This window comes from Mirounga leonina, unplaced genomic scaffold, assembly GCF_011800145.1.
Source record: "Mirounga leonina isolate KUSES-001 unplaced genomic scaffold, KU_Mleo_1.0 Mir_82, whole genome shotgun sequence".
Lineage (NCBI taxonomy): Eukaryota > Metazoa > Chordata > Mammalia > Carnivora > Phocidae > Mirounga > Mirounga leonina.
In genome coordinates, this window is record NW_023270825.1 from 24,150,271 (window position 1) to 24,173,377 (window position 23,107).

The 23,107-nt window shown below is 46.4% G+C and overlaps 1 protein-coding gene across 1 annotated transcript in view; it reads left to right on the forward strand.

Moving 5' to 3' along the window:
- Positions 1-8,458, forward strand: part of ALKBH1 (alkB homolog 1, histone H2A dioxygenase) — a 31,044-nt gene extending 22,586 nt beyond the window's left edge. The window contains exons 4-6 of the mRNA XM_034993041.1: positions 1,606-1,696; positions 4,677-4,870; positions 6,121-8,458. Of these exons, the coding sequence (XP_034848932.1) occupies positions 1,606-1,696; positions 4,677-4,870; positions 6,121-6,550 (715 nt within the window). The 3' untranslated portion in view covers positions 6,551-8,458. The remainder of the gene's footprint in view (positions 1-1,605; positions 1,697-4,676; positions 4,871-6,120) is intronic.
- Positions 8,459-23,107: the final 14,649 nt, after the last annotated feature.

Genomic DNA, 23,107 nt, shown 5'->3' on the forward strand with positions numbered 1-23,107 from the left:
TATTCAGTTTAGTACAGATTTTATACTGCCTTTAATTTTCCCTTCATTTTTTCTTCTACTTATCTGTCATGTCCTGTCAAAATATGAAGTCCTTAAAGCAGTCTAATCTTTTCTTTTTTAAACAGCAGTGGTTCTTGGACCAAAAAAATTTGTTCAGGGCACCTGGGTGGCTCAGATGGTTAAGCGTCTGCCTTCAGCTCAGGTCATGATCCCAGAGTCCTGGGATCGAGTCCCACATTGGGCTCCCTGCTCCTTGGGAGCCTGCTTCTCCCTCTGCCTCTCTCTCTCTGTCTCTCATGAATAAATAAATAAAATCTTAAAAAAAAAAAATTTGTTCAATTGCTGATGTAAATTACATAGGAAAAATAAACCCTAAAATTATTAGGCCTAGCATTCTTGTATTTTTAGATATTTAGAGGTAAATCAAAAAAGCTTCTTCCTCCTTAGAAAAAGAGTAGTTAATCCCATAGATTTGATCAGACAGGATGTAATTGCAGAAAGGGCACCTCTCTGTTTTACAGAAGCCTCCTGTGTTTGAACAAGGGGATGTCAGAAACCAAATCAATTACAGTGGCCCTTAATTGTTAGCTAAGCCTCAATTATCTAAGCTATGTTAGACAGGGTTGAAGAAGTCGTGTTAAACCAGTTATTTTTTATTGTAAACAATGTATATTTTGCCAGACTTTTTCCCCCAACCTATAATTCTGGGAAGCCACCATCATTGTAAACGTAGTGATAGCTATGATTAATCATACCTCACTTTCAGCAAACCAAATGGAACATGTTCTATTAGCCAAATTTTCAATTACCCATAATGCCCTTGGTCCCATTTCCAATGGACAGGTAAAGACATTTCTGTGTTGTTCTTATTTTATCATTATTGAGATGCTGGAGACTTGCCATTTAAAATTGATCCCATTCAGCAGAGGGTTTAGAACCAAGGGCTAAAAGTTAGAAGTGCTAACATGGGGTGCCTGGGTGGCTTAGTTGGTTAAGCGTCTGCCTTTGGCTCAGGTCATGATCGTGGAGTCCCAGGATCCAGCCCCACATTGGGCTCCTTGCTCAGTGGGGAGTCTGCTTCTCCTTCTCCCTCGGCCCCTCCCCCTGCTTGTGCTCTGTCTCTCTGACAAATAAATAAATAAAATCTTTAAAAAATAATAATATAAAATTGATCCTGTTCAGCAGAGGATTTAGAGCCAAGGACTAAAAATTAGAAATGCTAACATGGGGGCATCTGGGTGGCTCAGTCGGTTGAGTGTCTGACTTGATGTCGTCTTAGGTCATGATCTCAGGGTCCTGAGATCGAGCCCTGGGTCCAGCTCCCCACTTAGCAGGGAGTCTGCTTGGGATTCTTTCCCTCGGCCCCTCCCCCCCCCCCCCAGCACGCACGCATGCACACACTGTCTCACTGTCAAATGAATAAATCTTAAAAAAGAAATGCTAACATGTTTTTTGGTGTTACTGTATTTTGGTCAACTCATTTGTTCTCACTTCTATCAAGATCTTTGCTAACAACTTATACCAAGGAATACCAAATTCCATGCATGCAAAGGGCTGTTGTTGCCATTTGAGGTGAATAAATCCTCTTGTCCCCAATCTTCACAGGTACAAAGAAGCAAATAAACGGAGACCCCGAAGTTTACTAGAGAAGTTGCGCTGGGTGACCCTAGGCTACCATTATAACTGGGACAGTAAGGTATGCAAATTTCCTTGCAAATTCCATTGTCTTCGCTTTTACACTCCTTGGGCTCAGTAGTTGGATGTCTTCCTGGCCAAGCTTGTAAAGTGTCAGATTATCCATTTGTGGAAGGATCTCTTTCTTTTATCTCTTAAAATCCTCTCGATAACAGTGTCTCAAGAGGAATGAATAATTTCTCCCAAGAGAAAATTTCTTCATATGCCCTTAGGTTATATTGTTTCATCAGAAGTCATTGGTGCTTTCTCTAAGTATGTTTCAGGGGTACAGATTTTTCTTTACTGCATTCAAGAGCAATTCTCAATTAAAACCTTTATTTCCATTATTGTTTAGTGTCTGTTGAGCTTGTATTTTCTTTTTTTTTTTTTTAAGATTTTATTTATTTATTTATTTGACAGAGAGAGAGAGATCACAAGTAGACAGGCAGGCAGAGGGAGAGGGAGAAGCAGGCTCCCTGCTGAGCACAGAGCCTGCTGCGGGGCTCAATCCCAGGTCACTGGGATCATGACCTGAGCCAAAGGCAACGCTTAACTGAGCCACCCAGGCGCCCTGAGCTTGTATTTTCTACATAATATCTGTTTGGAGTAAAAGGAGCTCCATCTACTTGTGGTATTCTCCATCAGCTCACAAAAGACACCCTTGCTCACAAGACACAGATAGGAAAGAATGTCCTACAGTTAACAAAGTTCAGTGTTTTCTTGAGGTACAGTTTCTTCTTTCCTGACCTCCATGCTTCCAAAAGGACCTCCTTTATAACGGGCAACCTAGTGCCTCTTGTCTCCATGAGATGTTTGACACCAAGTGGAAGGACTAATTTTGAGAATAAACTTAATAAATAGATTGGTATAGACCATCTTCCTACTAACTAGTTACTTACTAAAAGCTCCATAGTTTCAGTCAACCCAGCTTATTAATAATTAAATTAACTGCTCAAAATAATGATAAATGTTGCTCAAAAATGTTCATGACCTATTACTTTCAGTAATGCAGATTTAATGGAAGACTGGATATCTGTGTTTGGGGAAATAGCCAGGTGATTCTCTCTGGGTGAGCCAGCCCGGGGTTGAATCTGGCCTTCCACAGGATAGTGCATACCTCGTAAAGGGGGGCGTGAGCGTCAAAGGTGTAATGCCCGCATCGTGATTACAGTGGTGCCGGCTTGTTTTGAGAAGTTAAATACATTAACACGATACATGTTAGCTTATTTTTTATGATGTTATATTTATTGCTGATACTGGTATTCCCCAAGGACTTAAAGTTACTCTCATTTACTAAGAAAAATGTGGAGTGAAAAATTACCAGAAACTCTGAGTGACTCAATGGAGAAAAGTGAAAGAGAAGTAAGAAGACTAGTGCATAGATAGTTGGGGATGGGGTTGAAAGCTCACAGAGGTAACCTAGTGCTAGAACAGTACCTCTGACTAGTTGATCTTGTGAAGGACTGAAACTTGAAAGGGTAGAGAAAACCTTATAGTTCTCTAGCCATATCCTTAGTTTTGGGAAATTAAGTGGGAACTCTTCTGATTTGCACTTAAGGAAAAGAAGGAAAAAATAAAACACAGAAATTCCAACTGAAGAGGCTTGGCCATCCTTTAATGGCCTTTCACAAAAGTCTGCCTTAACCTGAAGTTAAAGCTCACTTCTGGCCAGAGCTATGCCCTGTTGCTACAGCTGGGATACGTCAGGGCACTAGCGCAGATGTGAGGCGGCAGTGGATTTGCTGGTGTGGTTTGAGGTTGTTGGGCAAAGGGAGGAGCGAGAGCAGCAGCAACACGGAGGGGCATCGGGCTGCTGCAGGCTTACACGGCGAGCCGCCCTCACCCTGGTCTGCCTAGGAGGCTGCCACCTTGTCGTTTTCCTAAACTGCAGGCTTTTGTAGAGAGAGTGAGTGTTCGGCCCTTTGATGGGTTTTGTTTTATTTAGGAGAAGAGGGATATTGTGATCTTTACATGCTAAAAATAGTCCAGGAAGGTAAGTGCTGAAAATTACCTCCATTTTAAGGTCCTGCCTTGACCATGGTGTAAGTTAGTTTCAGTTCAGATGTTCTGAGCATGTCATCCCATCAGACTGACCAGTGAAATTGGCAGTGTGCCATGTTGCGGGCTGAGGGGCCCCAAACCAAACTGGCTGTTGTATTTGAATTGCTTGCTTTCTTTTTTTTAATAAGCTTTGTATTTTAGGATAGTTCTGGATTTGCAGGAAAGTTGAAAAGATTGTAGTACAGAGTTCCCATACCCAGTTCTCCCTATCAACATCTTACATTATTTTTTTTAAAGATTTTATTTATTTATTTATTTGAGAGAGAGAACGCAAGAGGGGGTGGGGTTAGAGGGAGAAGCAGACTCCCTGCCGAGCAGGGAGCCTGATGTGGGACTCGATCCCGGGACTCCGGGATCATGACCTGAGCCGAAGGCAGTCGCTTAACCAACTGAGCCACCCAGGTGCCCACCAACATCTTACATTATTATGGTACCTTTGTCTCAATTAGTGGACCAATGTTAATGCATTATTACAATGGCGAAGTCCATATTTTATTCATATTTTCTTAGCTTTCATTCAGTTTTTTTTAGTTTTTAACTGAAGTCCTTTTTCTGTTCCAGGATACCACATTACATTTAGTCATCCTGTGCCTCTTGGCAGTGACAGTTTTGAGTTGCTTTTTTGTCCTATGAGAATGATCCTATTTGAGATTAAAGTGCACCAGAGAGAGACGTAGTAATTGCTTCATGGGTAGACTCCATGCAGGGTGAACTTGTCTGATTTAACACTGCACGGCATGTGCCTGCCATGTCCTAGGTGCTCGCTATTTTGAACGTCTCATTATTGGATTACTGGATACCTCAAAAACAGATGGATAAATCATGCTGTTTGGATTACGAATAAGTTAGATAATTTTAAAGTGGTAATTAATCTTATGCCACAGTTCCTATTTTCCTGAGATCATTGTTTATTTTTCTTATTTTCCCTACTTTTATCAAAGAAATACTCAGCCGATCATTATACACCTTTCCCTTCTGACCTGGCTTTCCTCTCAGAGCAAGTAGCCACAGCCTGTGGGTTTCAGGGTTTCCGAGCCGAGGCAGGGATCCTGAATTACTACAGATTGGACTCCACCCTGGGAATCCACGTAGACAGATCTGAACTAGATCACTCCAAACCCCTGCTGTCTTTCAGGTAAGCTGGTTCTAGGGATTTGGGATTACTTTCTATCACTTCATTCCTTATGCTAAAGCATTTCTAGCTAAAATAAATAAAAACATAGGACTTTAAGAAGTGGTTGGACTCTATAAGCTTCTACTTCTGGGTGTCTTAACAATGTTATCATAAGTAAAATTAGCCTTGTCCTTAAGAGTAGTAACCAAATTACAGTTAATATTTCTGTTTAAGATGCATGGAGTCCACCTTTTGTATTGAAAGGTATCATCGGTGTTCGTGGAATAGGCAAGTGGAAGGCCATAGGCGAAACGAGCAACCTTTTTGGAATAGGGAAGAGTAAAGCACAGAAGCCTGACTAGTTTACTGCCTTGCCTCCCTAAACATAAGTTTAAATTGGGCAAAGTGCTGCAGCTGTATCTCACAAAGAAAGTGCCTGAACAGTGTCTTTTATTAATTGCCTTATCTTTAAAGTGAACAGGCAGGCTGCCTGGGTGGCTCAGTTGTTAAGCATCTGCCTTCGGTTCAGATCATGATCCCAGGGTCCTGGAATCGAGTCCCACATCGGGCTCCCTGCTCAGCAGGGGAGTCTGCTTCTCCCTCTCCCTCTGCCCCTGCTCATGTGCTCTCTTTCTTGCTCACTCTCTCTCTCTCAAATAAATAAATAAAATCTTTAAAAAAAAAAGTGAATGGGCCTGATAAATATAGTAAAGGACTCAATTCATTGGAAGGCTTAAATCTTTTTTTTTTTTTTAAAGATTTTATTTATTTATTTGAGAGAGAGAGAGAATGAGAGAGAGCACATGAGAGGGGGGAGGGTCAGAGGCAGAAGCAGACTCCCCGCTGAGCAGTGAGCCCGACGTGGGACTCGATCCCGGGACTCCAGGATCATGACCTGAGCCGAAGGCAGTCGCCTAACCGACTGAGCCACCCAGGCGCCCCTGGAAGGCTTAAATCTTAAAGAGGCATCACTAAAACTTATACTGGTAATAGTAAAACTAAATTTTTAGTCTGCTTATTTAAGTGCTTCAAATTTTACATTGTAGCGGTCCCGTGGGCTGTGCTAAGTTTAAGCAGCAGATAGATCATGCGTTGGTCACTTAGAGACACAAGCCAGAAGAGAAGGGTCTTAGCATGGATTAAAAAGGAGGATGTGAGAGCAGTAAGTGTTGAGATGAAACTCAGAAGGAATGCGCTTGGCAGTAACTTTCCCAGCCGTGGTTCGTAGCAGAAACTTACCGTTGGGTACCGTTTCACTTACTTTTGCATAGCTTCGGGCAGTCGGCCATCTTTCTCCTGGGTGGCCTCAAAAGAGATGAAGCGCCCACGGCCCTGTTTCTGCACAGCGGTGACATCATGGTAATGTCAGGTTTCAGCCGCCTGCTGAACCATGCAGTCCCAAGGGTCCTTCCAAGTCCTCAAGGGGAGAGCCTGCCGTGCTGCCTAGAGACACCTCTCCCAGCCATCCTCCCCAGAGATTCAGTGGCAGAGCCCTGCTCTGAGGAGGACTGGCAGGTGTGCAGCAGCTACCTGAAAACCGCTCGTGTGAACATGACTGTCCGACAGGTACTGGCCACAGACCAGGACTTCCCTTGGGAATCCGTGGAGGAGAAGAAAAGAGACATCACCACAGAAGGTTTCTGCCACCTGGACGACGAGACTTGCCAAGTAAAACGAGTGAAGCTCAACCCTGATAGCTGAGACTTGGAGGGCCCGTTCTTTTCCCCAGGCAGGTCTCAAGTAAATGGCCACGCTTTCTTGTATTGCCATAGACTCTAGCCTCAGGACAAGCCAAAAAGAGAGACCGGGAAAAGCTCATCGTGGATCATAGTGCTGCCTTGGAACCCATCCTGAAGAGTAAAGCAGTTAGCCACTTTGCTCCTGTTGGACATGGTCCAGGCTGGTTCGATGTTGGCACTAATGTATGTGAGAAGTCCAAGGAGCTTTGACCTTCCAGAATAGCCTTTCCAGCCTCTGCCGTTACCTCTGAGGGAGGTGGAAGTGAGTTTCCATGTTATTGGAGCCTTAAATACCTCAGATTTATTAATGGGAAATCTGACACCCCTCCTGCTACCCCATCTAGTGATTTGTGGTATAATTGTGGTTCCAGGAACCAACCATTAGTCTCACCTTCATTGTTCCAGCCATCCAGTGATCTTTTCTTCCGTCTTCTCTGGCTTTCACAGAGAAATCCTATACACATTAAGACAATGGAACTAGAAACCTCATCTCCTAGGAAAGAAATTAATCACAGCTATCTCTCTTGCCTAAAAGATAAAATATATATAAAGCCAAGGGAAGGGGAGCAGTAGTTTCTCCAGATTTCTTTTAGGTCGAAACTCTTCCTGTTGGCTTTTTAATGCAATTTTAATTGTTGGACTAAAAAAACCCCAAGGGTGTTCTGTAACTGTTTTCTCCATGAATAAACTTTCTGTCTTTTAAATTAAAGATCTGTATCTATCTTTGAGGGTTAGCGAATCTGGGATTAGTTTCTTCCTGTTTCTACTTGCTGTGTTGTTCATGCTGTTGGAGCCCTCCAGCTGTTCTGCCCTGTGCCATCCCGCTCTGCCCTAAGTCTTCTCTGTGACTGTCTCATAGGAGAGAATATTCTTTGATATCCCAGTCACTGCTGTCTTTTGTGATGGTGGGCAGCTTGGAAAATGCATGAATCTTTGTACCCCCACCAACTCGACTCACTGTACCCTTGGCTGAGCTGCTTTACATTTCTCAGAGCCTCGGTTTCCTCATCTATGACATGAAGATAGTATTTACTACCATCTTCCATTTCAAATGATACTGGGAGTTTAGTGCTCCTTTCTAGAAACATGGTGTCAGTATTTTATTACTGCATGGACTCTTAGAAACATCGCCTTTTGTCTGTGTGGACGACTGGCTGGAAGCCACTTGGATACCTGCTGCTTGCGACAAGACTCGCCACGTCTGCATGTCGCTGTCCTGCCTTTTTTCTTCTTAGGAACATTGCATATTGAGTTCATATTTTGATACTTGTTTTTTAAGAAATAAAAATTAATAGATTCATCCCTTATATCTAAATAACTACGTCTAAATGACCTCAAAACTTAGTGCATGATGGGAAAATTTTAGATAAATTATTTTAAATAATTAAATAAGTTTAAATAATTAAAATTACCACTGGAAAAATCCCTTATGTTTTCCATAGTGTACCTCATATGTGACCCACTGGAAACCCACATCCTGTCATTTAGCAAATCCAGTAGGTCAGCGCATCCTTCAGCATTAGAATAGTTTGCTCTTTAGTCAATTGAATATCAGATAAAGGTGCTAACTTGTGTTTAGGAATAATGTGGTGCAAAAAAAGTACATATTCAGACTGTAAACTGACACTCCATGAAGCGAGGTATGTGTGCTGTGAGCAGCCTGTAGAAACGGGCCAGCCAAGAGGAGCAGACTCCGATCTCCCAGCCCAGCACACTCCCTCAAGGGATGTGCTGATTGAGTTGGACGGTGAGGAAAATTGTTTACACCATTAAATTCTCCCGTCTCTCTCATTTTTACTTATTTTTGTGAGGAACCTATAGTTGAAGATCTATAATGCAACTCTACCTTCACAGTAAGCAGAAAATGATGCAATTGAGGAAAAAGGAAAAATTGGTGATTTTTCCACATTTACATGAGGATGATCTGCCTAGGTTTGTTTTAGTTGTCCACCAGACATTTTCTATGTCAAGAGGCAGCACATGCTGACAGACCTCCTGTGTTTGTACTGCCCACGGACTAAAAATAGTTTTTACATTCCTAAGTGGCTGGGGAGAAGAAGTCAAGAGAATAGTATTTCATGAAAATAAGAAAAAACCAGATTTCTGTGTCCGTAAGTAAAGTCTTCATCAGAACACAGTCACACTTACTTAGAGATGACCTGTGGCTGCTCCCTCACGCCCGGGTGACAGGGTTGAGTAGTTGCTGCGGACAGCATAGAGCCTAAGTGATCTGGCCTTGCACAGAAGAAGGTGTTGGTGGATGCCGGAGAAAGGAAGCTAGACCCCTAGGCAGGAACCTGAAATCAGGGGAAGGGGCCAAGGGGAAGATTTTTTTCCTTCATTATTTTATACCAAAAATGCCTGAGTAGATACTCAGTACGATGTAGGATATATGCCGTATCAAGTGTAGTCACAGTGTTGGGTCTGGGGAAACTGATACTCAGATGACATTCTGCCAGGGGGACTGTGACTGCGGAATTCCTGAATTCCATCCCCTTGTCCTCTCCAAAGTGATGTGGTTTGATGATAAACTGTACAGTCATCTTAATTCTCTTCTGAAGTGTGTACCATTTGACCCAATAAATGTCACTTCTAGGAGTTAAGTCAAAAGAAGTCTTTAGAGCTGTCCACAAGACTTTTGTGTAAGGATGTAACAGTGAAAGTCCCAAATAAGCTCGATATCCAGCAACAGGGAGTTGGTTGACGAAGTTCATGTATTCATTCGGGAAGTGGTTATTGAGCAGTTTTCTATCAAGAGGCACTGTTCTTTGCAGAAAGTACCTGCGTTTGTGGTTCTGTCCTAGTGAGTGTGACATCACCATGCAAGGGAACTCTGTAGCCATTTAAAGTTACGTTTTGGAAGAACACGTAGAGATATGAGAAAATACGCTGTATCTAATGAGAAAAGTCAGTTATGAAACTGTATGTAATTTTGTATAGAACGTTTACATGTTTTTTTAAAAAACTGAAAGGATAGGCATATACCAAAATGTGAATGATGGTGGGATTATAGTTGTTTATTTTGTTCTTTTTCTGTGTGTGTGATTTTTTTTTTTCACATTGAAAATCTTTTGAAATCTTTCTCTTTTAAAGAATAAATGTTATATGAAAACAATGGATCGTGGATCACTACATCAAAAACTAATGATGTATTGTATGGTGACTAACATAACATAATAAAATTTAAAAAAAAAAAGAAATGATGTGAGGTTTTGGTTGTTTCTGGTTTTTGTTTTCGTTTTTCTTTAAGAAATACTCTGACCTGGTAATTCTACCTCTACCTGAAATCTGTCACTCCCCAAATCCAGGAACATCAACATGGTCTAACAAAAGAGGTTTGTTTGAGGAAAATTTTTATGTAGTAAAGTCCTGTACGGCCACTATCAATCATGTCACAGAGACAGATTAAATACATGGAGGAAATGCTCAATAGGTTAACTGAGAAAAACAGCTTCAAGCCAGTATGCGTTGCATTTTGCTAGTGTTTTTGTATGCACCAAGTGTACGTGCACAGAGAAGGCTAGAGGCTTATAGTGTTTTAATATCTCCTAAATTTTCTGCAGCCAGCGTACAACTCTTTTGGAGAAGGCCATTGTGATGCTTTTGGAAGGGAGCGGATCTGGCACACACCGAGCTCAGAGCAGCAGCTTCGGCAAGTGTCCACTCACCTTTCCAAGTATGTGCCCTCATCACTTCCAGTCCACTCTGGGTCCTTTCAACCTTTCTGATCTTCCTCTTGCTTTAAAATATGTCTGGCTGGCCAGTCGGTGGAGCATGGGACTCCAGATCTCAGGGTCATGAATTCAAGCCCCACGCCTGGGCATAGGACTTACTTAAAAAAAAAAAAAAAAAATGTCTGGCTAAGGTGAATCCTCTCTTGACCCTCTGCTTATTACTTCCGTAGAGCCGCTTGCCTGTTTCCAGCACCCTCCATCGGGTTTTTCTTAGAAGGACCCGAGGCCGTCAGTGAGACGGCTGCGTTGCTGAACAAGCCCGACTCAGCAAGTATGGCCTGCCATGTTCTACTTTTCCCAGTTCCTTTCTCACTAAGATAAGCTGGTCTTATCCCTTTTGTCTTTTCCCTTAATCTAAAAGGTTGGTTTATTAGAGTAGGAAAAAAATTACACTCACACCTTCGGTGGATTCACTGAAGGCAAATTAGAACGGTAATGAGGTGGAAAGGAGCCGAGTGATCATTGATCTCAGCGTGGCCCAGGGACCGGAGGGCCAGGCAGGAAAGACACCCCGCCCGTTCTCTCCTGTTTCAAAGGTTACAGTGAAAAAAAGCGATGCAAATCCAGTGGCTTAGCCTGGGTAGTACATTTTTATTGATGTTCCTTTTGATCAACTATCCTATCCAAAGGTAAATCCTTATGGAGAGATGAGTTTGTTGGCTCTTGTTAGTTTTATTGGTAAAAAAAAGATTTCTTAATACCGATGGTATAGTAGATGGAAAGTGAAATAGAGTGGTGATCAGGAAAGCTAAATTTTAGCAACGGCTCGCACACTGAGCTGTGTGATGTGGAATAAATCGCTCAACTGAGCCCCAGTTTTCTCATCTATAAAGAGATTTGACCAAGTAATCCGGGGTTACCTGCCGGCTCAGCAATGCTGTATTTCTAAAGTGAGAAACTAACCTCAGAGGTTGGATAAACAGCAAGCAAAACCCCCACAGATGAGATTTTTGTTAAGGAAATCATGCATTAACCAGCGGAAAGGAGAGGAAAATGTGGGGCACCTGGGTGGCTCAGTCATTAAGCATCTGCCTTCGGCTCAGGTTATCATCCCAGGGTCCTAGGATCGAGTCCTGAGTCAGGCTCCCTGCTCATGGAGGAGTCTGCTTCTCTCTCTCTCTCTCTCTCTGTCTTCCTCTACCCCTCCTCCCTGCTCATTCTCTCTCTCAAATAAATAAATAAAATCTTTAAAAAAAAAAAAGGAGAGGAAAACCGGAACTTCTCAAGAAAGTAATTCAAGTAGTCAGTAAACGTGAAAAGAAGCTAACCTTGCTAGTAGGTAGGGAAATGCAAATTCAAGGAGGAGATGTAAACTTGTACCTACCTGTCCACATGGCAAAATCAAGGCGATGATAGTCTCCTGTCTCTTCACTCACACCGGACTTCTAATCCCACAGTAAATGTTGGCTTCAGAATCTAACCACTTCTCTTCACCTCACTGCTGCTGTCCTGGCCCAAAGCTCTCTCGTCTCTCAAATAGATTATTGCAGGAGCCTCCCAACTGTCTCCTTCCATGCTCATGCTCCCAACCCCATCCTTTACTCTTAATGTTGCAGCCAGAGCAAGGCCATTGCACCAAGTCAGCCCCAAATTTTCGAATCTTGCCTACAAGTCCCTACCCACCCTGGCCTCCATTTCCTCTTGACCATCTCACCAACTCTGTTCAGGCCACACTGACCTCCTTCCTGCACCTCTGAACAGACCTAGCACATTCCTGCCCTGAGCCTTGGTGCTGGCTTGCTCCCTTTGCCCAAAATTAATACTCGCACTTCCTTCAAAGGCTCAAATACCACCCTAGGGACACCTTCCTTGACTAGCCTATGCAAAAATCTCAATCCCAAGGGCATTCCTAATATTCTTTACCATACTCTATTTTGTCTTAGCATTTATGACCTAACATTCTACATAATTTACTAAGAAAGGAAATCATGCTTCTAAAGAAAATATGACATGCTAGAAAATTATTTTTTCAATCTACTACACTGTAAGTGCCATAAGGCAGAGATGTGCCCTAGTTTTCTAGGACAGTGCCTGGCCCGTAATAGTTCAGTATATGTTTGTAGAATGAATGGATGTCCATGGTTGATGGGATGTGTGAAAATGGACACTTATACACTAACACAACAGTGAAAATGTAGTTCTCCGCAGAGTCGGTTAAGCATCCAACTCTTGGTTTGGGCTCAGGTCGTGATCTCGGGGTCGTGGGATTGAGCCCCTCATTGAGCTCCCCGCTCAGCAGAAGAGTCTGCTTGAGATTCTCTCTCCTTCTCCCTCTGCCCCTCCCTGTCATGCTCCTGCTCACGTGCCCTCTCTCCCTCTCTTTCTCTAAAATAAATAAATAAATCTTTAAAAGGAAAAAGCGGGCGCCTGGGTGGCTCAGTTGGTTGAGCGACTGCCTTCAGCTCAGGTCATGATCCTGGAGTCCCAGGATCGAGTTCCGCATCGGGCTCCCTGCTCGGCAGGGAGTCTGCTTCTCCCTCTGACCCTCCCCCCTCTCATGTGCTCTCTCATTCTCTCTCTCTCAAATAAATAAATAAAATCTTTAAAAAAAAATTAAAAAAAAGATTAAAAGGAAAAAGCAATGCCTATGCAGGGACACCAAGGTATGGATAAAAAGATGTTCATCACAGTGTTGTTCAGAACAGCAGGAAACTGGACACAAACCCAAATGTTAGTCCGTAGGGAAAGAGTTCACTGAATCGTGGTTCATGTACACTATGGGATATTGAGACTACGCACCTTTCACGAGAATGGCCAATAGAAAAGGACGCCAAGATCCATTGGTTATTTGAAAAATAAGGAATTGCAAAGTTACACGTCCAGTAAAAAAACCAATGTGTAAAACTATTATGTATATGTAAATGTATATATAAAAACACTGTAAAAACTAAATAAGACTATTATCTGTATGTGCACATACCTGTTTATAAACACATAGCTGGAAAGAGACACCCAGACGTAGTAGTGGGAAGGAGACTGGGAAGCGGTAGGGGGACTCTATATGCTTTTGTGTTGTCTGATTTTTTTTTTAAGAGCATATTTATGCATTACCTATATGAATCCTTTAAATTATGCATTAGCAAACCCTATGAAGAATCACTCAGTAATAGGGAATGGAGGAAATTCACCTTTCTCCAAACTCTGGAGGTAACTTTAGACGTAAGATGTGGCCTTGTGTCGAGTGACACAGCGAGCAGCGACTCTGGGCTGCTCCCGCAAAGGCCTTCGTAGCGGTCTCCGGGTCGGGGTCTCCGCGGACTGGCTGGAGAACCGGCCGCCGGCACGTTTCTGTCTGCCCTAAGCTCAGGCAGTCTGTTGTGCCTACACATCTTGTTCTGTCTCTGTGATGAAAGTGCCAACTGGCTTTGGTTGTGAAGACAAAAAAACTGCCAACCTTGAACTGTGAGCGCCACAGTGCTGTCCCCCGTCCCCTGGTCCCCTGGCTGCTAGGCACACGGCTGGGCAGATAGCGTCGGCGGCGCGGTATTTCTGTTAGCTCCGCAGTGAGAGCCAGAGGGAGGAGAGGTAAAATCTGCTGGCTGGGGCACGCCGGTGGGCGTGGGCGTGCTCAATTCCTGGCACGTTGTGTGTGCCCTCTTGTGAACGAGTTAACGGTCCTGTCCCCAGAGTGAGATTAGGCCTACGAGTGTGCCTGGCGCGCGGCCGGCTGCGCTCCTTGCTCCCAGCACTTCATGAGAGCCACCGGACACAGGCCCGGGAAGGGCCTTCGCTTCCTCACCTTTAAGACGTGCTCAGCCCAGGGGGCCTGGGCGGCTCAGTTGGTTAAGCGACTGCCTTCGGCTCAGGTCGTGATCCTGGAGTCCCGGGATCGAGTCCCGCATCGGGCTCCCTGCTCGGCGGGGAGCCTGCTTCTCCCTCTGACCCTCCCCCCTCTCATGTGCTCTCTCTCTCTCTCATTCTCTCTCTTTCAAATAAATAAATAAAATCTTAAAAAAAAAAAGACGTGCTCAGCCCAAAGGTGTCAGTCTCCGCAGCTGGAAGAGAGGGAACAAGCCACCTCTCCTGGCTTTCTGGCTGCGGAAGATGTTTCTCTCATCACTGAAGACAGTGAGGCCGTGTCTGTGCCATTAGCCAACTACTTCTGCTTTTGGGGGTGTCACATGGGCGGAGAATTGCCTACCGAGGTAGAAGGAACATCAGCATTGATGCTGGCGCTTCGGCAGCAGCCCCTTTGTTCATTCACCCAGCAACTATTTCCGGAGCGTCTGTGAAGTGTGAGTCGCTGTGTGATGTGAATGTGACAGCCATCGTTCCTGCCCTCAGGCCCCACAGCGAGTGGGGAGAACACCCACCTAAGCAGGCAGCCACCGTGAAGTATGCCACGAGGGGCCAAGTACAAGGTGCAACAGGAGAGGCCCTTAATGCAGAGATGGTCGGGAGAGGCTGCCTGAAGCAAGTAACATAAAAGCCAACAAAGAATCAGCTAGACTTAGCTTCACTACCCTCCTCTAAAGGCCATTTATTATCTCTTTTGTCCCATCTGGAAACTTCTGAGGATTTTTTCAAACCTTAAGAGTGGATTCTGTGCAACTCACATTGAGAGATTTGTTTATTCTGTTCACAGCCTTAGCAATGTCTGCTGTCATATCTTTTGTTCACTGTTAATCTGTGTCCTCCAAAGAATAAGCTCCTGGGTGGCTCAGTCGTTAAGCGTCTGCCTTCGGCCCAGGTCATGGTCCCAGGGTCCTGGGATCGAGCCCTGCATCGGGCTCCCTGCTCCGCGGGAAGCCTGCTTCTCCCTCTCCCACTCCCCCTGCTTGTGTTCCCTCTCTCGCTGTGTCTCTCTCTGTCAAATAAATAAATAAAATCTTAAAAAAAAAAAAAAAAGAATAAGCTCCTTAAGGGCAGGCTTTTTTCTGTCATGTTCACTGACATTTCCCTGACACCCAGAATACTGCCTGGTACATAGTAGCTGCTCAATAAAACATCGTTGATGATTGAAGAAAATTTTCTTTGTCGTTCTCTTTTTTTTTTAAAGATTTATTTATTTGGGGGAGAGAGAGCACGAGCGAGGGGAGAAGCAGAGGGAGAGAATCTCAAGCTGACTCGCCACTGAGCGGGGAGCCCGACATAAGGCTCTAATCTCACAACCCATAGATCACAACCTAAGCGGAAACCAAGAGATGGATGCTTAACCGACTGAGCCACCCGGGCTCCCCTTAGTCCACCTCTTAATGTGACATTGTGTATCACGAAGGTTCTTTGCAAATAATTGGCTGCAGAAAGGAGGCAGCCACATTTTGTGCATATATATGCAAATATATGTGTGTGTGTGAGTGTGCAAAATCTCTAAGTGGTCTTTTTTGAGAGAGTCACTCCTTATCCTGAGTAGGAAAGTGGCTAGAAAAGCATTTCCAGCATCATCAGCCAAACCCTATCCAAGTACTCCTGATGCCTTAATGAGGGATCATTCCACTACAAGACACAAACCTATCCGATGGCAAAAAGCACCCGAGGGCAGGAAGTGCACCCGGCCTCCCTGTGAACCAGAATTAGGATCGACCTCAGGACCACAGCAACTGCCATATTTCCCTCCTCCACCTCTCCGTCCCTCACCGGTCTTGGCTGCCCTCCGCCTGTCCTCTTCTCTTTGCAGACCCTCTTCGCTGACTTGACTTACACAGGGCTGCCCCCAAGTGGCACCTTCAGTCCCTGCCCTTCCAGGCTGGTTGCATATAAGTAATAAACCCAAATCCAAATTGCTGGAAGAGAATCGGCTTGATATTCTCCGGGTCAGTTGTCTACCCCAGTCCAGTCAGCTGTGGCCAGGGAGCCGGGGATACATTCCCCTTCAAAGGGAGGACAATGGACGGAAGGCAAGGAAATGATTAGTGGAAGAAACGATTGGCATCTCTATTGATGTTCATTGTACAGTTTACCTTCTAGAATGAAGTGCTGGAGGATGTTGAGCCCCGATCACTGGACCAGGAGATAAGAGAAGTGGGGCCTGTCCATGGCTCCCCGCTCCCCGTTCACCAGGGGCTACTCCCAGGCCCTCCACCAAACAAAATTCATCAGTGCCCCAGCCCCCCTCCCCTTATCACCTCTTGGGCTTTGTTGAAAGGTTGGAGATGAGGGTGAGGCATCTGGTGCCCCCACAGCCCCATGGCTTTGGAGACCAGAGGCAATTGAGGTGCTTTCAGCCAGAAAAATATAATTTAAGGGCTTTGGCATCTGGCTGGGAGCAGAGAGCTTTGTTGCCATGGCGATGCCTCGCTTCATTTAGCAGCAGCATATCCCTGAGTTTGGTCACATCCACACTGAGGCACATGGAGCGCCCTGTCAGCCGCCCCCGCCACTCGCCTCCTCCCGGCCTTTCCTGCAACCCCTCGGCCAATCACGCAGGCCCCAGAAGCGCCCCCGGACAGCAGAGAGGGACAGCGAAGCGTCAGATGAGTGCACAGCCTCGGCGACAGGCCCCCGGAGGAGCCTGCCGGGGTCCATCCGCTTTCCAACGCTCCTACCGCACAGCTGCATCTCCAGCTCCGCTGTAAATCTCCTTTGGGTGTCGTCTCCAGCCCGGCCATCGTGCCCGAGAGGATAGGCGAGGGGAGAGGAACGGCGGTGGCTCCGGGGCACACAGGCTTCCCCGTCTTCTCCAGAGGAGCGGGGTCAGGCCAAAAGCCCGCAGGCACTCACCCGGAGGCCCCTCGGCACCGACTGATGTTCCATTTCCGCCCACCCTCAACTCCGAGGGGCAGGCAGGGTGGATTAGAGCAGGGAGACAGGAAGGCACAAGCACGTTCACTGGCCGCTCCTTGCGGCAGCGAGAAGTCAGGAACAGCCCGCATGTGCGTGACCGAGGAACAGGTAAATAAAGGGCAGGACATCAGCACAGCGGAGTGCTCTGCAGAGATTTAGGAGCGATGTAACCCACCTGTATCCACATGAACATACGTCCTCACACTTCTGTGTTGTAGTTCATGCAGTTATGTACCCAGGGTATTTATAGTGTGCCAGGAATGGTCTGGGAAGAGGGGAGCAGGAGAGGGCTGATGGGGGTGGCTTCAGTTCTCCTTTACCGCCTAACAACCCCTGCCCAGAGCTAGTGACTCAAAACACCCAAAACCGTATTCTCTTTCCTGATTCCACCGGTTGGCTAGGTCACTCCTGTGCTGCATCCGCCCGAGCTCTGACTCAGGTGCAGGGATGGGTGACGGCCACCAGCCAGGCCACCTCAGCCTCCATGGCCTCTTGCTGCAGTGCACGCCACCGGCTTCCTTCCAGGACGCTCCAGGTAGCATCCCAGGGCCAGGAGAGCAGAAGCAGGGAACCGCTGACGGCCGAGACCTGACAACTCCACAACAGCACGCCACACTGCTCTGTCGGTCAAAGCAAGTCCAAAGTGAGCCCAGTTTAAGGGACCAGGAAATAGACCCCCTCCTGAGGAAGGGAATGGTAGACTGAGGTTGCAAAGGGGCAGCTGGAGTGGGGTGGGAAGAACTTGTAAAAAACAGCCAGGGGCCCCTTTCGCCTTTTACTCTAGGATTCCGCACTCCGTGCTCCTGTGTTACTCGGATAAACTTAAATACATGAAAGGGTGAATCTAAGAGACATATCCAAGGACGATGCGGACTTTGTTGACACAGAATTCGGATGGAAAAGTCGGAGATGACCTCAAGGTTAGTGGCAAGTTGTTTTGTTAAGTAATCTCTACGCCCAATGTGGGGCTTGAACTCACGACCCAAGAGCAAGAATCGCCGTCTCCACCAACTGAGCCAGCCAGCCAGGCGCCCCGAAAGCTTTTCTTTTCTTTTTTTTTTTTAAGCAACTGTGAGGGATTGGAGATTGGAATATCACAGGCTAGAGCTATGGCGTGTTGACTAGTGAGAAGCGCGCATCTTCAAGGAAGAATAAAGGAAGAAGGCATCGATATTCTGCTGGATTCCCAACCCTGAGAAATAAGTGTAATCAGACTGAAGTAGCCGTACATATGAAACAGATGTGCATGTTGTTAGTGAGCTATCAGACAGGGGGACGGGATTTTCCGTTCTCCCCGGGCTCTCTGCCACCGCTTGCTGCTCATTAAATACTTTCCCAGAACCGCATTCCCACCAGTAAAATGGAATGTTTCTCCCTGATAAGGTCTTCGTGGAAAAAGAGTGATGATGTCACATTTACACAGTATTCCTGCAGAGATGGTTCGGTCCGTCAGCGAGTTAACAAAACCGTACCCCCGAAGGCTGGGACCAAGAGGCCCAGGGAAATAGAAAATCTCAGTCTCAAAATCATCACGATTCCCAGTATGTCCAGAGTGACGGGCTGGTGTGTGCGGAGCAGCGTGCAAAGCCCCCGAGTTAACAAAGAGTTCCCAGGACACAACAGGAAGCGGCAGAAGAATGAAAGTAGTAGCAAGACTCCCAGGATGGCAGAGTCACCCTGGGGGTGCTGACCCTGTGGGGAAGAAAGAGGTCACGTGCATGGGAGAGGCCCAGGGACAGATGGAAGGGAAGGGTAGGAGGTGGCAGACTTCTTCCCCACTCCTGACATTTCCTTCTTGGGAAGGAAGCTTCATTATCCGAGCTTCTAGAACTCTCTTCGCCCCAGTGCTCCTCCTGCCCTGGTGGGGGAGGGTATGAGCAGTGACTTACTGTCCATTTTGGGAAGAACATGCGGGCATCCTTGACTCAGACCCACACCTTGTCTCTTTCGTGGTCGAGTAGAAATTCTCCCCTCCATGCTTTTATTCCCCTTCTGGACCCTTCTGTGAGGGGAGGTTTGTCTCCACCAGGTGTTTCTTAGGACTGGGTGAGTAAGTCTGCCTAAATTTTCGGTTCAGTCTTAGCCGGTTCAGTTGGTGAAAGACTGGCCTCTTGCCGCTAATAAATAGGTGACATGTCACCTTCCATATTTACTTTTGACTTATTTTTTGACTTATACAAAACCTAAGCAGGAAATAAGAGTGCTACTTTTGGGGAGTCCCCTTGAAGCCTGTGGTATTCATTGCTTCATAACAAATTACCCTCCATGTAATGACATAAAATGATAAATATGCATTTTTTAAAAGATTTTATTTATTTATTCGACAGAGAGAGACACAGCGAGAGAGGGAACACAAGCAGGGGGAGTGGGAGAGAGAGAAGCAGGCTTCCCACGGAGCGGGGAGCCCGATGCGGGGCTCGATCCCAGGACCCTGGGATCATGACCTGAGCCGAAGGCAGACGCCTAAAGACTGAGCCACCCAGGCGCCCCAAAATGATAAATATGTATTATCTCACACAGTTTCTCAGGAGGCGGCTTAGCTGGGTGGTTATGAGGCTGTAGGTCAGGGTGCCATCATCCAAAGCTTGATCTGGGCTGGGGCATCATCAGCTTCCCACATGGGAGCTGGCAGGAGGCCTCAGTTTCCCTCCCCCCAGCCACAGGCCTCTGCACAGGGTCACCTGAGTGTTCTCTTGACAGCGCAGCTGCTTCTCCTGAGCAACAGTCCAAGTGAAAAAGGGGAGAAAGTCACAGTGCCTTTATGACCTAGTTCCCAAAGTAGCACATCCACACTTTCAAGTTGCTGACAGGCTGGCCCAGAAGGGGAACGAGGCCCCATTTCTTCGGGAGAGTGTCAAAGAACTTGTGGATCTTTCTTAAAACCACAGAACCCTCAACAAAGGAAAAGTAACTCGGCTCTCTCACATAAGAAGCCAGTCAAGAGTTGGAGGTGGAGAAGTCATTCATTCAAGCAGCTTTTATTGAAAACCCACTAACTGCTAGGCTCCCTGCCAAATGTTGTGTGTAAAGGCAGAAATAACACAAGATACTTTCACTCCAGATCTGGCTGGAAGAGCACACATTCTTGGGTCCCTCCTTTAACCACGTCCCTCCCCTAGAGGAGACGCATCCACGGCCAAAGGAAGTACCTGCCTAGCGCCCTTGACCCTCTTCTAGACTGTGCTCTGAGCACACAAGACCCCAGAATTCTCTTCCCTAATGGCTCAAGTCTCTCCCTGGGTCGACGCAGGCCTCATCCTCAGGTTCATCTCTCCACCACTATATGCACCCCTGGGCTATCTGTGGACTTCTGGGCAAAGAGTGGCCATGCAGACTGGGGTGTCCACACACTTGGAATGGGCCAGAGGCAGGAATAGGAAGAGAGGGAGAATGAGCTGGGAGGGAGATGAACAGCTCAGTATGTTGTTAGATGCATGGAGATCAAGGTTCCCACAGCACATCTTGTCTTTTCTTCCAAACTTGCCAGTGCCCTTGTCTGTAATAGGGCAAGTCTGCCTCAGCCTAGGTGAGGGACCTGGAGTCCTTCACCGCCACGCAGTGTGGTGCCACTTCTGGGTCCAGGCCTCCCTCTAGTGGCCAGTCTGGGGACAACAGCCAGAGGCTCCTGGCCACTCTACAAAACGGACACCTCTTCCAGACCCTACTTTTCAGAACATATATCTGATTCTGTTATTCTTTGCTTAGAAACCTCAAAAACACAGCCAACTCTCTCATGCCTCCCTGCCCACACACCCTGTGTCTTCAAGGGAAAGATAAAGCCCAAGGCCATTAGTCTGGTTTACAAGGGCTTTCTCAAGTGGAAGCCAGCCTACATTTCTAGGGCCACTGAGAGTCTCTCTCTGTCTCTCTGTCTCTCTCTCACATACACACACACGCACATGCACACACACCACCTTCAACAACCCACCATACATTTCTGTGCCTCATTGCTTTTGCTGGCAATAAACTGCCCACCTTTGCCCGCCAAACAAACTCTTATTCCTCCATGAAGATCCACTTCCTGCCTCTGTGGCTTCCTTGGCCCCCTGTGGGAGAATCCTGGCCCCTCACAGGGGTCCCCTGAGCACTTGTGTACAGAACAATCGCTAACACAGGTCACTTAACGCCAGTCCCTGTGCTAAGGGTTCCAGAGACATTGTCTCTTTAATCCTCACGATAACCCTAAAAACCAGGCGCTGTTACCATCCCCGTTTCACAGATGAGGAAACTGAGAGAACAGGGGTCAGGTCGTGTGCCCAGAGTCACACGGACAGCAAGTGAAAGAGGCCTGTGGTCACAAGTGCTCTCTCCACCTCCAAGCCACCTCCTCAACCGCAGCTCATAGCCAGACAGACGTCCTTGTTTCCAGCCTCCGAGCTCCTCCTCCCAAGAGAAGCCTGTTCTCTGAATCCCCAGCGTGCAGCACGAAGACCCCTGGGCCTAGAAAGCGCTCAAGTGATTACCCGAACTGAGCGGCCGACAGGAAGGGTTGGCTTTGCCTGTTACACTTTTTCTCAGTAAAACTCCCATCTAAGGCTCAAAATCTTGTTCTGGACTCAGAGCCAGTGACACATGGAGGGCAGAAGCCAGGGGCCGAGATCGCAGGGTAAACATTCACTGAGGATAAAAAATAGCGTCTGACTTCGGGCTGATTGCCCAAACAACGGATCGTAATTCCCCCATCTCTCAATTAATTCACCCCAGCCCGGCCAGCGCCCCCAGGGTTTGCCTGCCTGCTAACCAGACTTCCCTCCTCCCTCCATCCTTTCTCCCGGCCTTCCCGCCTGCCCTCTCTACTCTCTGTTCTCTCATCCAGCAACCAGCATTAAATAGCCACTTTTTCCTCCACCTGCAGTGCTCCGGCTACTAGGCTGCATCCGTTTCTTCTCTTCTTTCTCCAAAATGGAAATAAAGGACCTTATTTTCTCCCTGATTATGAAAGTAATAATCTTGTTGTAAAAAAAAAAAATACAAATGCACAAATATTTAAAGTAGAGAGTAAAAGTTGCCACCCATCCCACTACAAGATAACCATTGTTTTCAATTGGTTTATAGCATTCCATATTGGCGTGTGTGTGTGTGTGTGTGTGCATTTCATTTTAATCTGAATCATAAGTGAAGACTTCTCTCTCACGGTAATTTTATTCCAGCAATTCTAGGTTGAAATGATAATGCTGTTGCAAGTCCTGGTCAAGAACCATCTAGATTCACTCCCAACAGAATTCTCTAACTTCAGTTGGAGAAGACTAAGAATAGGGGATATTAGAACCTTTCATTCTAGAAGATTCCTGGGGTCCTCATACCTGGCATAAAAGGTCAACATATAAAGTGGCCTTTACTGGGGCGCCTGGGTGGCTCAGTTGGTTGAGTGTCCGACTCTTTGATCTCAGGGCCCTGAGATTGAGACCTGCGTAGGGCTCTGTGCTCGGTGGGGAGTCTGCTTGAGATTCTCTCTCTCTCCTTCTTCCCTTCCCTCCACCCCACCGGCTCTCTCTCTAAAATAAATAAATTTTTAAAAAATTAATAAATAGGGGCACCTGGGTGGCTCAGTCATTAAGCGCCTGCCTTCGGCTCAGGTCATGATCCCAGGGTCCTGGGATGGAGCCCCGCATCGGGCTCCCTGCTCTACAGGGAGCCTGCTTCTCCCTCTCCCACTCCCCCTACTTGTGTTCCTGCTCTCACTATCTCTGTCTGTCAAATACATAAATAAAATCTTTAAAAAAATAAATAAAGTGGCTTTTACTAAGCCAAAGGAAGTCTTCCTACACTATTTCCTCAGAGCAGGCTCCTACTTGCTCACAGAGCAGACTTACAACCCCAAACACAGCCTGCGAAGGTGTTTATTTGGCCTACACCGTATTTCACAATTCTGAATTACTGCCAATATATTTTTTTTAAGATTTAATTTATTTATTTGACAGAGAGAAACCCAGCAAGAGAGGGAACACAAGCAGGGAGAGTGGGAGAGGGAGAAGCCGGCTTCCCGCGAAGCAGGGAGCCCTATTTGGGACTCCATCCCAGAACCCCAGGATCATGACCCGAGCCGAAGGCAGACGCTTAAC